Raw genomic sequence first — 18,543 nt, forward strand, 5'->3', positions numbered from 1 at the left:
AGGTGTTTAAATGTCTGTATGTAGTGCATATTAGCTCTTTCTTTTAGCTTTGATGTGATTTTCCCAGTTTAATTTACACGGTATAGCTTTGCAAATAAAGAGATGATACTGAAAAGCTATCATGGCAAGCTTTTCATATGGTGTCAGTTTGGGGTAAAGGAACAAAAAGTTCTATTAATATCTTTCTAGCATTAATCTCTGCAAGATGTCATGAGGAACAGAATTAGAGCAATATGTGGTCTTTGCCATCTTTGACTGTTATGACTCAAAGACACTTTTGATCGCTTTAAAAGAAAACTCAACATCTAAAAAGCACATGAACGACTAGAATTTCCACAACAATCCAGTTCCTCATTTACATCTCAACAGGGTCAATTTTCAATACATTTCACATAAGAATGAATACACTGTTCTCACGATTGTTTGTGAGGGTAGTTCCCCATATTCCATTCTGTAAACATACCCCACAGTGTTAGATCCATGCTGTGACCAACAATATATGCCCAGTGGGCTAGGCTAGCAACATCCACTATATGTTTATATCTTTTTTCTTTGCATTTCTGCAAAGCTTTTTCTTCCACTGCCTTAGTCTGGCAGTATGTGTTGCTATAGTTTGGGGAATTGTAAAGCTGTCTGTAAAAACCATGTGGGAATTCAGCCCTCGGCCTCACAAATGAAAGATCAAGCACTACTCTGCAAGGCCTTTGTTTTGCAAATACTTACAGGGTATGCAATAGGGCAGGAAAGCTACTCATCAACATAAGTGTCTGTAGCTGTTGATCATTTAATAATGAAATGCATTTAGTAACTTTAAAAAAGCTAACTCTGGTGTAATTTTGTATTTAAGAGGTTATAGGAGTGGTTTCAGCTTTAAGAAATTTCATCTATTGCATTTCAGAGTCAGAGTTTAAAATCTGTTTGACCTGTACGTATGTTTGTGACCAGTCAATTAAATCTCAAGGTTCTATTTCTGTCTCCTGACTAGATCAAGTAGACCCCCTGGAACACAAACAACAGCGCATGATAACTACACATTGACTTTCAAATAGGCTTTGCATTATGGTCATCTGAAAGTCCGCTTAAAAGATACAGAGAGAAGCCTGAGATAGAATTACAGAAAAATGACGGGGAGTATTCAAATTATTCTGGTGATGTATCCACAAAGTCAAGCTTGAACCATTTTGAAGCATGCAAGGATAATCCAGAATCCACAAAATGCAGATACAGGATAATTTCTAAACTGTTCCGCGTCTACTGAATTAAACTGATATATCACAAATGTAAGGCATAATTCACTGTAGATTGCAAGGACTAATTTTAGTACAGGATTTCTCTTTCAGGTTTTGAAAACAAACACAATATAGTGTGTTAAAAAGTTTTACAAGTAATTTTATTATGAGAAATATAATTGAATATGTACACGTATAGGCATATATCATTGTAGATACATAACTATTAATATTTATTATATTGCACTGAATAATAGGCAAAGAGCAGAAATGGATTTGGGAAATGTTTTTATTTTTTGAAGTAGTCATCATCCTTTCTTTCTGCAGCTTCTGAGTGAAAGATGTCACTGTTTTTCAGTGATACTTGTTAGTCTCAAATTTCCTTCAATGTATTTGAAATACAAATTTCAAACCTTTCAAAATAGAAGAGAAAAAAAAAAGAATCAACCTGTCACTTTCATTGTGAACCAACACACTTTTTGGAAATATCAAAGACAGCAGCCAAAAACATTTGGTTTTATCTTAAATACTATTTATTACTGGATTGTCATTAGCTGCTTATCATGAAACAAGATATAATCCTTTCTAAGGAGTTAAAATGAGATAGTATCGTAAAGAGATATTTCTTTGCAGTTACAGTATTAGATGGAGTTTGTCTTACTCATGTGTCCTAGTAGGCTAAGAACATGAGTCTTAATTGCAATACAGAATCAAGATACCCTTTGTTAGAGAGTTTATAAATCCAAAGGTGTATTAAATGGCTGCTATGATCTTACAAAGAGATCGTAAATAATTCTAGTATGAACCTAACTGGAATTCTGCTCTTAAACTAGGAATTTAAATTTCTGGGAAAATTTGCTGATGAATTCATGGCAGAACAATAAATATTTGTCCAGCTTTGCGAGTGCTCTGGAGATATTTTTTGTCTCAACATTTAGATGCAGAAATTTGTGCTATAAAAAATAAGTGAAAATAATTTTTGCTTGAAAATAGATGAGGATAGGTAGTTTGCAGTTTCAGAAATACAGCAGTAAGTTCATTTCCAGAACAGGAAGGACTTGCCCCATGCATTAGAAATACTTGAAAAATAAGTATATTTTATCATATATCTTACCTGCACTTTGAGAGTCCACTTGAATGTGGATTTCATAATTCATATAAAATAATAGAATGTATGCAGTTCTTCATGAAGAATGAGTAGAATAGGAAGATCTTCTTATACTTTAGTCTCTGTGCTAAAAGAATACATGCAAAATGAAATTTCAAGTCAAAATTTTGGTGGTTAATGGCATAGGTATACAATCAGTGATTCAACTGGTTTGCTAACATTTTTCTCAGTCCAAGGTAGAGAGCAGAAGAAAATCCTCAGCAAATGCTAAAAGGCGCTTAGGTTTGACTTCAGTGGTTGCAATAAAACCTTGACTTCAGGGGACCATAATTGCCTCAAAGAGATAAGTGCTCTGTATTACATGTATAGCAAATATACACAGACTTACAATTTTAGTAACTTAAAAGCTTTAGAATTCCACAGCAAGAACTGCTTTTCTTGTGGGAATTACGTCTGAACAACCCTAAGATCAAATGCATTGGAAATAAAAATTTTAATGTTACAGATGAAGACCACAATATTCAGAATGGTAAATCTGAATAACATTATTTTTGTTGTTGTTGTTGTTTTAATTACAATTACCGTTTCCCCTTCCCATATATGTGTAAGCAGATAGCTTGTTATTTTCCTGCAATTTTAACATAAAGTGAGCCTTGTGTGATGTACCTGAGGTGCTTTTTGTTTTTAAAAACAGGCTTTTAATTAACTGAACACAAATATAGCTTTATGTGTAAAGTTAAAAAAATTCAGTAGTCAAATCTGTGATTCATGCTTGCAGTCTTTAGAATGTGAAATCCATTGGCAGGATTTCTAAAATCCTACAAGTCAGTTATGTTTCATAAAACTAGAAATTCTTTAAATCTGACTTTCTTGGCTCTTGAAACGTGTTTACTGTTTACTATTACACATTTATATTCTTTTTGCCTGCTCTAACTGCTTAGTGTACCACTTTTCATAAATGTTTATGTTGTTTTCCTGTAATGTTTGATAATTAAATTGTTTAAAAATTTACAGAATATTTAGTGAATAACTTGTGTTTAAAATAAGTGAAGGCTACATGCTGTAATCCTGCTGAAATATCTACTTGTCTTTGCTTTTAGATACTGTAGGCAAAACATTACCTTTGTCTGTTTTACTTGATGCCAATGAAGATTTTGAGCATAAAGGGGATTAGTTTTCTGAATATCTTCTACATCCCATTTTCTACTGTTTGTAGCTTTTATCAGGCTTTCAATCACAAAAAGAAATGCTGAAGCTGTTGCTTAGCAAACTCCTTACTTTATCAACAGGAAGGATATTTCAGAGGATTTTATTTGTAGTATGAAATTTGAACCAATGATCTTAGTGATCCGATTGGTTGAGTTCCTGATGATAACTCAGTAATATCTGGTGCATGTGACAAATTGTCCATAGAAACGTAGGAAGCTGCATACCTGCAGTTATTTGCATTGCTACATTACATAAAACCAGGCCCTGGGATTAGTAGGCATACAGATTAATAAGACACTTTCCATAATATAAGAATGTCTTAAGCATTAGTGAGTTTCTAGTCAAAATATTAAGAAGATGGGATTTCAATTATTTGTGGAATTTTTTTTCCCTAGAGTCATTGCTGCTGGACTTATTCCTGTACTGCATTTGTTCCCTGGAATAGTCTCTAGCAAGTATGATATTTAATAAAAATGTTAACTGTCTTGACTAACATGCTAAAGTTAGTAATGTAGTGGCAAAGTTTTAATATTCATGACTGTTTTCTTTTGGTTGTCCTGAAAATAGTGTCTGTATGCCCTATTGGCAGCTCCAAGGACTACAATGAACAGATAAGGCATTATCTTTCCAGGAAATACCAGCTTGATATCTGGAAGCAGATATGGTTTTGCCTAACTCAGTTTGGGTCTATCTTCTAACTTAACAGAACATGTAAGTAGCTGACAGATGATGACATAGCTAGAGAGCTCAAAGTACATTCTGACTATACTGCCAGCTAGTACACAGGAAACTCTCAGTTCTCAAATGGTGATCAAATGCTCTTAAAATGGTCACCTTTTAGACTAAGAAAAGGCATTAAAAAGTTTACGATTAGAAAATTAAATCATCTGTGTTCATAGATGTTTTCACACAGCTTTGTGTACTGAAACATTATGTTATGAAGCAGCTGATGTATTTGCTATCTGGTATTTAGAATGCTTCTCAGGGTAGAGATTATTTAAATCTCAATGACATGTGCATCTTAAATGGAGAATACATAAATCTGTATATAATTTGACCTTTGATGTTAGGTCCAGAGCAGGGATCGAGCTTTAATTGATGTGTAATTGTTTCCTTCCAGAGATTGATTTTCACTCACTCACTCACGCATGGCTCCATGAATGCAGTTTTTCAAGGGCTAAGAGCTTTTTCTCCAGCTCATGATGCTCTATCAGTTTCTTTTACAGTGAAATAAGTTATTTCAAACTTTCATCACTTAGATCCTTGGAGAGAAGAGGAGGGGAAGGAAAAGAAGAAAAGGGAAGGAGTGTTCAGATATTAATTTTTTGCTTGCTCTCAGTCCTGCTATCTCCCTTCAGTCTTCCCTGATCTGATCTGAGAGTGAACCATCTGTTCCTCTCACCTTCCAGTTTTTCCAAGCAGTTGGTCCAGCTTTTAAAAAGCAATAATTTTACTCTCAATATAATGATGTCTCCTCTGAAACTTCCATGGCTAAGGATGCTCAGATAACACCCAAATTTTATTGCTGATTGAGACAGTTCTTTGTGTATGTTATTGCAAACTCTGTACCATACAGCAAATATTTTTTGTCATGCTGACTTCAGGTTATGTTCAACTCCTGGTTTGGATCACATCACTTAGAAAGTAGAAAATCACTTTTATATTTACTATTAGAGCGCATGGAAGAGATTTAAATCCAAGGCAGCTGTTTTAGCACCGTTAGTATGTAGGAGCAACAATAGAGAGATCAGATTTGAGAAAGTAAAAAATCTTTGCGTTCCAATCACATGAATGGCAGATGGGCTGTTTGGGTTAGCTGAACTAAATCCTGTGGGAGTGTGGAAAGCTGAGCTGTGTTGTAGATGTGCTGATGTCTTTTGAGGGACGAAATCAGGCATCTGCAATCACAGAGGATCCCCTGTCTTTGAGACCAGGGCAATTCTAAAATGAAAAGAGGTGAATAGCATGTTTATGACTACAGAGAGGGTGCGCAGGCCTGCTACAGTAAAGTTTCTTTCCTGTGGCTGCCTGCAAGAGCTTCCTCTAAAGGAAGATGATCTGTGTGAGGTATTACTTGAGTTCTGAATGCTATGGCTTTCACTCAACAAAAGCAAGGAGACCAGTTTAAAATTAACTTCCTTGATCAAGCATAGCAATCTCAACATGAAGATTTAGCCCCTTGTTCACTTATCTTCAATTAAAAATTAATTAAAAATAATAATAACAAAATTCCTCTTAGACTGTGACAGTGTCATTATATCTACCTATTCTGTGTGAGATTTATGTCCTGGAGATGTAGTACATGCAAAAAGCCACAAGCAATCAGCAGCCAATATTTAAATATTTAGTCCTGCAAATATTCAATGAGGTTACTTTGTCACTAGGAACACAAAGTGAATTTGTCTAGATAAATTATTTGGCAAGCTCCACTTTTTAAAAAAAGCAGTCATTTTGAGCTGTATAAAGTGATACTCTGGCGTATCTCATTGAATGGATTATTATGCCAGTCAGCAGTGTGTGTTGCCAGGAGTGTAGATTATACATGTAGATAACAGACAGAATGACTGACTGACTGACCATCCAGCCAATCAACTTTACGTGCCTCAGATTCAAGGAAGAAAAATTACTGGCAAGTTAAAAACTCCTGGATAAGGATAACAAGGTTTAAAATAAAAAGGATGGTACAACCTCTAACAACAGCATTGTGAATGGAGACATTGTCATTCTCAATGGAGATCTTCTTGACTCAAATTGAATAACAGTGCTGTTTTTCTTCATTAAGACCATTAAGATCTGTAAGGCTATGGTACCTGGATAGACTAAAAGATTTTAAAAAGCAATGAGGAGAGACTAATGCTCATTGCTGCATACTTACCTGATGAACCCAATTAAGTAAAAGTTTGCACTAATTTGAGCTCTGAAAAATCTGAGCAGAATAACTTTGCTATTGCATTGGTTCAGAAAACAAAACCACTTTTTTTTTTTTTTTTCTCAGTATCATCATATAAATATTAATTCTGTCTAGAGAGCAAAATGATTTTTACTATTGTAGCTGGAGATAAATGTTATTTGTACATAACATCAGAAGATGAAAATTCAAGATTCATTCTCTGTGCCTAACTGTGCTGTCTCAATGGAATGTCTCTGGGAATATTGCAGTTTTCTATTGTTTTTTTGGAAGAACTAATATTAGCATGAAATGTGGTAAGAATTATTTAAGAACCTAATTGCATGCTCTCTATCTGGCATTTGAATTTTGCATCTTCAGAATTAATCTTTTCAGAGTGCTTTATTTAGTTTCCGTTAATACCCTGTAATTTAATAATTGTAGTGGGAGGCTGAGAAGAATATGGAACAAGGAAAGATTTGCATATTTCTTTGATACATTTGGTTGCGATAGGCTCTGACCTCTTTCTTTTTGTTGTTTTTTTTTCAAACTGTTCTTAAATAGCAGTTTTGCTAAAGCTGGTATGAACACTGCATGCAGTGCATGGAGGGATTGGACAGGGACACTGTCCAATCCTTTATTCCACTCATTTGTCATATGACTAAAGGAAGTGTGAATCAGTCGACCAAAGATCTGCAAAGCTGTGTTAACTATGTAATTCTTGATTAAATCTTTCAATGTAGAAATCAGCCTGAGAAGAAAAAAATTTAAACTAAGTCTAACTGCGAAAGCAGAAAAAGATTGCTTTTTCTGTTGCCCTATGACTATAGTGAAAGCACATCTGAAAAAAAACTGTGTCTGTGACTTCATGTTTGAGTTTTTGCCTATTAAAACATATTACTGCAGGCCTCTGTTTTTTGCACTTGTAACCTAAGTAAAAAAATGGCATACTAGAAAGAAATCTTCTGGAAAGATTGGCTAATGGCTATGTAAACAGCAAATGCTTGCCACAGATGGGCATTAGGAGGTTTTATTTCAAAGATTCAGTGATTACTGTGAATAGCATAGAGCTCTGAAATATGGCAGCAAGACATCTCTTTTGGATGAGGCCTAGATGAGGCAAAGTCTTTGGAACTAGAAGTGTTGGGACTGTTGACTCAGGGCTTAAGCAGAGAGAGGGCTGCAACAGCTAAGAGTCATAGCTGTGCTGCTTCACTCTTCTGCAGGCATTTAGTGTGGTGTGAATGAGGGGAACCCCAAATTTGCCTGTAAGCAAGGGAGTGCCTACAAGGCACCATTGTGGGGACATACACTTGGTGGAACAGGAATAGGTCAGAGACTGCTTAAGCAAACTGGACATAAAGCAGTGTGTGGGTTCAGATGGAACCCATTTTGACAGAAAACTGTAGTGCTGTTTTTTTTTACACATTTGTAAAATAATGTCATTACAGGACAAAAGGTGTTTATGTTGCCTGCAATATACTGGCTTTTATCTAATGAGAATTTTTTTGCTTCTAGATATAAATATGTATTGAATTGAATTATTGAAAAATAGGTGTTGGCAAAATAGAAAAAAAATGCATTATGGTATGAATTATCTCTAAAATTCTTGTCTAAGTGTCTTTATTTCAGCACTTTTGTTTCATCACCTGACTCATTCTGATGGAAAATGTTGAAATGTCGAGGGACGTGGTTTAGTGAGAGCTATTGGTGATGGGTGGATGGTTGGACTGGTGGATGGGTGACCCTGTGGGTCTTTTCCAACCTTGGTGATTCTGTGATTCTGTGATTTTAGAGAACATTATATGCTTTGTTGAGTTACTGAAGATTGACTGAATATTGAATAAGGATTATTTGCAGGATAGAGATATCAGCATTAAGATCTTCCCAGATATGTGGGTATGTTCGTATTTTTCAGGTATGATTTATAAGGATGTGATCTAATATTCTGTTGTGTAATTTTGTTAGTTTCTCAAACTTCAAGAAATGCCTGCTTCAGCTGCTGCAGTAGAAAGAAACTGTTCTGCAGCAAAAAATACTTGGACAGATTGCAGAAGTCTGTTAAATATTAATTCAATTAAGGCTGAATATTCAGCTAAGATTAATAGCAATGATATATAAAAATACTTTCATGAATTTATTTAAAAAGAGATGTAATTAAATCTATCAAAACTTATAACTAATATTTTAGGTAATAAGTGAAGCTTATAATTATTTAATTGTGTATTTAAGGATAATGTAGGTACAACATGAAAAGATTATATATATGCTTATATATATATGTATATGTGTGTATGCATATGCAGATGTTGCATGCACAGATACATATTAAAATATGAATACATATAAATATACATATATATGAAGATGACTGAGGAATTAGAAAATAAAGCAGAAAATAAACTGTTCTTAGGCAGACAGCCTACAGTTTGTGCTTGTCCATATTTTTGGACTTCTGGATTCCTACGTGAACAAACTTGTTCCCACCTCCATTTCCTGTAAGAAGGGTTTTCATGGCACAGAATTTTGACTGGGCATGTGTTGATACAGATTGATGTCTTATCTGGACAAGATGGGAAGCTTAGTCCTGGAGCATGGTGTAGCATGACAAATTAGCAAGGAGGTGCTGGAGCAGTGGCTGTGTTCTTATCAAATCTGATAGGGGATGGTAAAGAATTTAGAATATTGGGAAATTATCAGAGCATCTACAAATGGAAAACTTATTCACTGCACAGGCATTTGCCCTGCCCATGCAGTTTAACACATCAGCAAGTGCATTGTGCTCTGCTGAGAGGCTGCCATGGTCTACACTGAGAGACAGCACCAAGACCATTAGTGGGTTTGTGCCCAATCCTATCTCTGTTACAGTTCGTGTTGGCATGCTCCTGTGCTGACAGGCACCAGGTCCCCACTGGCAAGCTGCTATGAGCCTGATGCTGTAGTTTTAAATATTGAGGAAAGGCTCTGTTACGTTTGGTGGGCTTATTAAAAATACCTGCTCTATTTCATGCTGGATTAATCAAATGAAGGTTTGGGTATCTATTCAGTCTAATCTCAGACGCGTTATCAAGATGAGCTCAGGATTTTCTTACTGTTCTTTTGCTGGTGAGATCAGTTGCTGTGACCAAAATTAATCAGCATTTCCAGACTCCAGACACACATATGTAAAGATGAATCACTTTCTGTCCCACTTCTGTTGTTACAATTATGTGATGGAAAGGAGAATGCACCAAAATGCCCTTGCAAATGAGCACTCTACCCACCTAGCAAGAAAGGATCCAGGCTTAGATTCAGAGTATGTAGCTTGGCTTTGAGTCTATGCATGAGAAAGCTTACTGTAAGACCAAAATTGAATTATCTCTATGTTCAGAAGTTAGTTACCCTTAAATTCATCTCTGCAGTGTCTAATTTCATTTTCAGATTTTTGCGTAGTTTATCTTACCTAATGAAGAATGTTGCCACAGCAAATTATGCTTCTCGGAGAGGAAGTCATCTTTACTGGCTTTAAAATGGCTTTCTTCAAAACAGTTCTGGGCAGAATGACATGAGTGGAATAACAAACAAGGCTCTTAGCTTTAAATCCAAATTAGAAAGGCTTTATGCTAGTGTGAATGTATCAGGATTGCATTGTCAGAGAAGGGCAAAATGCTAACAGCATGAGAAAGATTTTAATTTTTGAATATTTAAATCATAATAAAAGAAAGGTAGAATAAATAAGAAAGTCATTCTTTTTCATGATTTTAGGCTGTAAGTTGTCAGTACATCCAAGCTCATTATGGTATGGCTTTTTCTTAAAATACGAGCTACTTTGTATTGCAGCACAATTTCAGTTCCTTTGTTTCGGGCTGCTGTTTTTGTATCAGGATATCCACATTAGGAGTAATTCCTTTCCATGACCTGGGTCCCCCAAATGTGTCTAAGATGCCAGCTGGAACCCATGAAGCCACCACAAAGGTGGAGGTTTCTTTTAAATGGTCGCCATCCTCAGCAGATATAACTGCTTGCTACAGGTGCTGTGCTTGATTCCATGAAGCCTGAAAGCTGATAGAGTTCTGCAGTTGTAACTGTGGGAGCCAAAATGCTCTCCAGATTCTTCTGTCACTTCTCCGAGCTGGGAGAAGCTGTGGTAGAATCTGTTCCAAATGCCTCTCCTCCTTGGCACAGGGCAGGGCCCCAAATGTCAGGGTCTCTGTGCTTTTCTGTGCATCCCACACTCTGATGTTCCTACCTTGAAGTGGTCCCCTTTGAAACTCAGGACCTCCTAGCTGCCTCCTCTTGAAATCTCAGCTCTTCAGCAGTTTTATGTTTTGGAGATTTACATTGGATAAATTTCTTCTCAGAAAAGGACTATTGAGTTCAGAAACACATACACAGAGCTCACTCAGCATTCCCAAATGAGGTCAGCTGTCTCTGACATGTTAACTAGATGATTTAGAGGCAACAGAACAACTAATTTTATGCTGGAAACAATAGAGATGGATGATCTCTGAAGAAAAATCTGAGGAGTTTTACTTCAGCTTGTTTTTGAGGAATAGCTTGTACAAGAAGAATATGTATTTGTATTCATTAAATTACATATAATAATATATAATAATAATATTACAGGGAATGTATTCCAATAGTAATGTATATGTGTAATTATACATATACGTATACAGCATTATACAGTAGAAAATGTGAGCAATAGCACTTTCAGGACTCATAAGAAAACCAAAGATCATGCCTGCCCATCCTTCTACCAGTGTTTATTAGTCCCACAGGAATAAGACCACCCTTTATTGGCAAGTGAAGCTTTCTCTCTTGGCATCTGAGAAGCTTAAATACTAACCAGTCTGTTGCATTTTCTTCTCTCCTTAATATGCAGAGGATTACCCTTGTGAAGGACTACATAAATAGAAAATGTGATGGCTTTAGCTGCACTAAGCTTGTCTTCTTTTCCTGGCAACAGTTTTAAGCATTGCTGTTGCATCCATGTTATGTGTGAATTCCCTTGTGTAAATCCCATTAAGGTTAATAGAATTTTAGTTTAACTACTTAATAAATTTCAAAGAGGATTAGCTTTTGAGAAATATTTAACCATTCATAATGCACAGAACACAATCCCTTACCAGCATGAATATATGGTAGCTGAGACAGAGAAGCTCTAATGGAGACATGATGAAGCAGTTTCTTATTTTATATGTAGAGAAAAGTTTGTACCTTGGCTATGTTTCAAAAACATCTGTGTCTTTTACTGTTTGTTTCTTTTGTCACTTCTACTCCTTTAGAAATGACATTCTCCAAGCTTATGTCCTTCTAGATTTGAAATAATAACACATGATTTGAGACACTAGTAGTTCCATGATGTTGTATCATAACGCAATCTCGTTGTAAAGGAGCCACTGGGCCTATTCAGGGAATTAGACAGTAAGAGAGCTGCTATGCAACTGCATGTGTTTTAAGAGGATCTTGTGACATTACATTACACATTATGCCGTGTGCATATATAAAAACTGCACGTAGCAGTGATTATACACTGTATAAGCCACACTTCGTAAATTTGAAATGGGCTTATAGTATTAAGTACAGATTTCCTTTAAAATGAGTGTGTTTGTCCCTTGGGAGCTTTCAGAGACTCAGTTACCTCCAGTTTCCTTTCTCCAAATGCTGTTATATTGGATTTTCCAATTTAAAAAGACGTGCTTAGATAGATAAACCTATTTTGTTGGAGACAGTCACAATCCTGAATATTTTGTCATTGGTGCTGCCCTGAAGCTTAACTGTGGGCCAGCATCCCTTTCTCTGACCTTTTGTAGAGGAATGGCATTCCTGGTGAGCGAGAGACAGCCCACTCCTCCCAGCCCTCCCTATAAAACCACAAATATAGCCACCAAACGTAGAAAAAAATGTCCCAGGTTTTCTAATGCTCACCTCTCTCTCTGCTGGAGTTCTTTGCTTTTTCACGTTGTTGAGGTCCCTCTGTACATCCTGCTTTTTATTTGAGTTGGGAAATCTGTCTCTGCGTAACTGTAAGTTGCAAACCAGGGTCTGAAGCAGTAGAATATTTGATTAATAGTTACACTCAGGAGACTGACCAAAAATTTCATTACAGGTTTCCATATTTCTTATCTCCTAGAGGATTCCATATCCAATAACAATATGACTCTTTTCTTTACATGCCAGCCCTGTAACTCTGTGTGTGATCTGAAAGTCAAGCTGTTGTCTTTGCTTTTAATGAATTTTCCTCAACAGAAATCTACTTTACAAGATTGCTGCTAACTTCAGCCTGCATAAAACTGTTTTTACAGCTCTATTACTTCTGGAAAAAGCTAAAATGAAAATAGAAAGATGTAAAAAAAGAAGAAAACAAAAATTATTCTTTTTGTAATCAAAATAGTTATAGTCTTAAGTCCTTAGAGAGGCACAAGTGGTTGAAAAATAAAATGTCATATCTTAACAGTCTTTTTTAATTGCTATAACTTCTAATAACTAGCAACAGTAAACTGATGCTGTAGCATCCATCTGGACAGACAAGGTGACTTTTGCATCGCTAAAACTGAAAAGTAACTTAGGTATAGTTCATTCAAACTAGAACTAGGTACCTAGGGCCCGTAGGAGAGAAGTCACTCAAGATTTCAGCCTATAGCCTCACTTTCATAGAAGGGTGGAAACTAGCCCTTTTCCCTTTACTTTTCAGTGCACAAGGTCATGCTTGATTTTACCTTCGATTTTAGCAGGTTTTAGTGGCTGGCTTTGCAAAATCTGATTGTCTGTATTTGTGATAACTACCTAAGAATGCTCTTTCTTCAGCATCATTTGTAGTTTTCCATCTTACCTCTGTGACTAAATCTCGCAGTTCTTAGGGTTGTTGCCAGCTTTGTGACAAAGTCATGCAATTCTGTCTTTAGTCAGTTCAAGGCATATTTATTTAGTGGGAATTAGGCTGCCATGCCTCTGATGCTAATGGGTGTAACATGTATATTTGCTGCTGTACTTTTGATATTTAGAGATATGCATTCTTTTTTCCTGCAGTTTTTAGAAATTAGTAGATAACTAATGGTTGCAAAATTGTTGCATACTATTCTATCTTTCAAGATGAAAAGAGCTAACTCAAACAATCAAGGTAAGTTCACTAACACATTTGCAAAGTGTGTTTGAAATGTTTATGAAAAGCCATGAACAGTTGCAGAGATGAGCAAATCAAAAGCTCTTCAGCTAAGTGATCTGTTTTAGGCTGACCCACAGGAGCCAGTACCTCATCACAACATGTCATTAAGATGCTGTAAAGTGGCTTCTTCTGCTTTACAATTTACTTATACAGCAAGTTAATTTTTTGATAGCACCAGATAACTATGGAGATCTGGCTTATGGCAGATTTTTACTTCTCTGCTTTATAGGTATCTTCAAGTGTCTTGAGGAGTAATTATGAGAATACTTTCTATGGTCAGGTTTTGTTGTAAACAAATTTAGCGCTCTGGTTTTGGATTGTTTATTTTATGGGATATTCCCAAATTTGTTTTGTGTACTTCCACTACTCATTCTCATTTGTGTTGTTATCTCAGTTCTGAGGCTTTAAGCAACCACATGTACTTTATCCAACAAGGAGAGTTTAGATGAGACAGTCTCCTTCATATGCAAAAGATCAAGAGACCAAATGTATCACATGCAGAAGAAGAAAATTTTAAAATGAATTTAGATTGACTCTTCCTATTTGGACTGTTCTCTGAACAATCAAATATCCATTTTTTTCTTTACTGGAGCAGAAAAGCTATAGCTTAAATATGTGTATTATATAAATCTTTATTTGGTAATGGATTTTATATAATTACTCTATGGATATGGTCTATTTTCCACAGATCCTGCCAAGAGAGTTTCCATTCTGGAGCTTTCTGCTTATTTCTTCCAGCTGCTTCTCCTTTTTATCCCTTCTGTTGTTATTCTCCTCCTGTCTCCTTGTTTTCACTACTGATGGAGGAGAGGCTTGGTTAGACTTTGAAATTGTAATATGTTCTTGGCAATTGTTGCTTTCTATACTCTTTGTAATTATTCTCCAGCAATTCCAATTGCATTTTCCAGTTGAGGAGTTGCATTGTGCAATCTGAATGCTGAAGGTACAAATAACCTTTTAACAGGGTTCATAAGGAACGCGCTGGGGGTGGAGGCAAAGCACAAGTAACACGTTGGCCAAAACAGTGTTGGCTGTTTTGACTGGAGCAATGCAGGAAAGAATCCTTTTTAAAACGAATCTTCCTTTCCCACCTAGTCCCTAGCCTATTTCACAATGTCCTCCTCTTGGTAATCACACCCTGCAAGAGCATTGTCAGCAAAAGTGTGATTTGTGGGACTGTCTTGTTGACATAACGTTTTACAATAGCGTGGTGCTAGATAATGCACAAAAGTGGGGTATGTGTCTATGCTTGTCTGTATGCATCTTTGCAACCATCTGAGGTATTAATAATATGTAGTTTTAAAAGAAAATAAGTTGTTTTATCTCTGTGGAAGTCATTTGCCTATCTGTTACTGAGATGGCATTAATCCTAGTCTTGTCAGAAGTGGGGGTTGGACTCAGTGATCTCTGTAGGTCCCTTCCAACCCCTATGATTCTGTGATTCTGTGAATCAGTCTTACTCCCTACAAAAATAAGAATGGACATGGAGGCAGCAAAGTGCCATTTTCTCACATGTGAAACTATTTGCAGAACAAAGTCCTTTGTTTGTTTGTTTGTTTGTCTGTGTGTTTGTGTTTGTTTTCTCTACTTTTGGAACATATTAGAAAGCATCCTGCTCTTTTTATTTCTTTTGAATAGTCTATTTTATGTAGAAAGTAATAGCCACATGGTAAACTCCTATTCATCGAAACAGTGCCAAATATGTGCCATTTTAAAGCTAATATATGCTATTTCATTTTACTTTAGAGCAAGCCAAAACACATACCAAAAACACAGCTCTCAGGGTGCTGGTCCTATTTTCAAATGAGTATTTACTGTGTGAAGCATTTCTCTGCAACAAGCCAAGTTGGTAAGGAGATGTTATACAAATGCAGTACAGATAGCTGTATTTGCCCTCTCCTTATGATGCACTTTCCTTTTAGTTGTAAAAACACATGTTTTGCTATTCTTGGCATGTCCTGTTTTGGCTAATGCAATCATACCTGATACCCTAGTGCTCCCTAAAGTTCTTGTATTTTAGAAGAGTATCTCCAGAGTACATTAAAATGACCATAGAGTGTCTTGCTTTGTGGAATCAGTGTGTCAGTACATAGGAATTTCTGTGTGAACTGTTAAGGTCCTTCTGTAGGTCATTGTCTGGTGCATTTTTGGTCCCATTTTTCTTTTTTGATGGGTGCCAGGAAATCTAATTTTACTGTGTGCTGGTGATGTTTTTCTTTCTTGACCTGGTTAGGAGGAGCATAGGTTGGATGGTGCACTAAGCAACCGGATCTGGTGCCTGATTTAGTGTTTGACATCCCTGATGTGGCAGGGGAGTTAGATCTGGATAGTCACTGAGGTCTCTTCGAATGATGCTATGATGTCTTAAACTAGCTCTCACAGTCCTCTTCTTCACAGCAAAATATGGCCCATTTCAGGGCAGAAAAATATAAAAGAGAAAGATTCCTGGAGTTACAGGACCATGTGGTAATTATCGTCCTTTCCAGTATTTTGCTTCATAAGATTTTGAACAATGTTCTTTACCTTTTTGTGAGGTTAGTGTTTTAAATATCTGAAACAATGTCTTATTGTTCAAAAAATGCAACATTTTACCGAGAAAATGTGTTAGCAATTCTTGAAAGTAGTTTAAAAAATTGTGAATTACAGCAAGGCCAAATTAAGGACATGATAGCATGTTTGTCAGTTGAATAAGATCCTATAAAGAACTGAGAGTAATCTAAAACAACAGTTATTTCCCTTTAATCACATGGAAAAGAGGAGTTCCAGTAAGTGAAAAATGAAAGCAGGAAAGAAATATAGTAAAATCATGTCTTTCTTGGACACACTTGAACACTGAGTTTGTCTTACGAATACGGCCTGGATCTATGAATAGGGAGAAGTCAAGTCAATCTAGTTAATGATTTGTTTATTTAGAATGTGAGTTTGATCTCCCTGAAACAAGATGAAAAATTATCCTAAGTTTTTATTGGTGTTGGTATTTGTTGTTTTGAAGTTGAAATATTGGCCTTGGTTATCAAACTTCTAAGGGCTTTTTGTTGTTCTTTGTTTTTAATTGCAGTATTTTCTCATCGAAAGTCAAAGAAGCCTGATTTTCAAGTGTCAGCTGCATTAGTGACTTCTTCAATAAGAGAGCAGAAAGAAACACAACTCTCTGATCAGAATTGATGGTACTTCTGCATGAAAAGATGGCAAAGTCTTTAAGAGATCAAGCTCCAGAGTTGACACATTCTCTCATAGGGAAAGAATATTGCATCTGAGAATAAGCAGGACACAAAACTCCTTCAATTTGAAGATGTCCTCAACTAAAACATAATAAATGTGAAAATCAAGCATGTTGCATAATTTTTTACCAGTTTGCACTTGATAGGGTGAATTAGTGTGCAGCGTACACAGCAAATTCAAAGATTAAAGCATCATGACTTTGACAACTGGAAAGAAAAATGTAAAATTGTACCAACTGGTAATCTTCACAGAAAAATGTATTGTTGCATTTTTAATAGGCTATTTGTCTTTCAAATTTATAAGGGATGGGGCTTCATACTATCCATCTTTCAGTAACAGGAGAGGCAGCTTGTTTGCTAAGAAGTCAGGAAGTATTTCAGAATCTGGGGCCTAAAAATCCAATTTCATGTCTGATTTTTCTCAGTGGATGCAGTAGGACTTTTGTTCTTGACACTGTCATAAATCTGTTGTGTAATGTGGAGACAAGAATCAAGGAGGAAAGGTAGTGCTTGTTTCTTTTTCCCTGTAAGCACAGCCAACAATTGATGCAAGAAACTCATTATTTTCACAAGTTTTTTTTTCTCCATTGCCTCACAGACACACCAGCAGTTTGTTCAGCATGCAGCCCGCCTAGAGGTGAGAAGCAATGGAGACCTCTAAAATAGATGTGCTGCTCCAGGAGAAGTGTTTAACCACTGCCAACTGACTCCATTTAGAAGTTCAGCTGTCCATCACCAACTGTTCCTGCCTCTTCAGCCCAAACATGGTGCTGAAACATCCGGCAGAAGGAAAGTAATCAATTATCATTTCTGAAATTGAAATGACCAGCTAGGTTATCAGGTAACCACCCTCCTACATCCCTTCATGTAGTCTGAAGGCATAGGCATGGTGCATATGCACAACTCTTGCTATAGCTTTGTGAAAAACTTGGATAAGAGGATTTCCAGCACTTGCTGATGCTGCTGTATGGATTCTGTCTGCTTTCTCTCAGTGGAAATAGTAGAGTGACTGGAAAGATTCCTCTTTTCTGCTTCTTTATGTCTTAAACATAAATGTAAAATATGCTAATATTCTGAGTAGATGCTACTGCGTCACTCTGGCCCCATCCATCTTCTATAAGGAAGGTACCTTTGCCTGCTCCTGGCTTTGAAAAGATATATATATTTGCTTTTCTATTATTTCTACTTTTATTTTCTATTATTAAATAGATTGTTCTATTATTCTTATTATATTTCTATTATTTTCTAAAAATTCCTGTGCTTTGTTCTTGACTTTGTGGATAACTTTCCAATAGTGAGCACAAAAAGTAACTTTTATTACCTGAGTGGTAATGTGCATTCTCTCTGGGCAGAGGGTGCACATCCAAGATCTGTTACCACTGCTAAGCATAGGGATGTTGGTCACCAATGGTTCCTCCATTCTTTCAGTAGCCCATATCACCTAAACATAAGGTTGTATCAATGACTAAACTCCCTTTTGCATTTGCCTTAGCCAGCTGCATCTCACAGTAGCCCAGTCACCTGTCTAGTGTCAATCTGTATTTATATCTGCTGCGATTACATCAGCATTTGGTACAAGGGTGACATCCAGGTTATGCTTGAATGCACTACCTTCCTGCTCCTTCCACCCTGGGGCTATTAGCCTGACAATGAAACTGTTTCTTCAGCTGCTTGAGGGAGCAGCAGCCCCATACCTCTGCATTGCCCTGTGACACTGTGGGGTTCATGCCCCCTGGGACCTC

The 18,543-nt window shown here is 36.4% G+C and overlaps 1 protein-coding gene across 1 annotated transcript in view; it reads left to right on the forward strand.

Moving 5' to 3' along the window:
- IQCM (IQ motif containing M) overlaps positions 1–16,745 on the forward strand; it is a 110,699-nt gene extending 93,954 nt beyond the window's left edge. Inside the window, exon 13 of the mRNA XM_072335807.1 lies at positions 16,639–16,745. Coding sequence (XP_072191908.1) covers positions 16,639–16,745 — 107 coding nt within the window. The remainder of the gene's footprint in view (positions 1–16,638) is intronic.
- Positions 16,746–18,543: the final 1,798 nt, after the last annotated feature.

Source organism: Excalfactoria chinensis, chromosome 4 (genome assembly GCF_039878825.1).
Source record: "Excalfactoria chinensis isolate bCotChi1 chromosome 4, bCotChi1.hap2, whole genome shotgun sequence".
NCBI lineage: Eukaryota > Metazoa > Chordata > Aves > Galliformes > Phasianidae > Excalfactoria > Excalfactoria chinensis.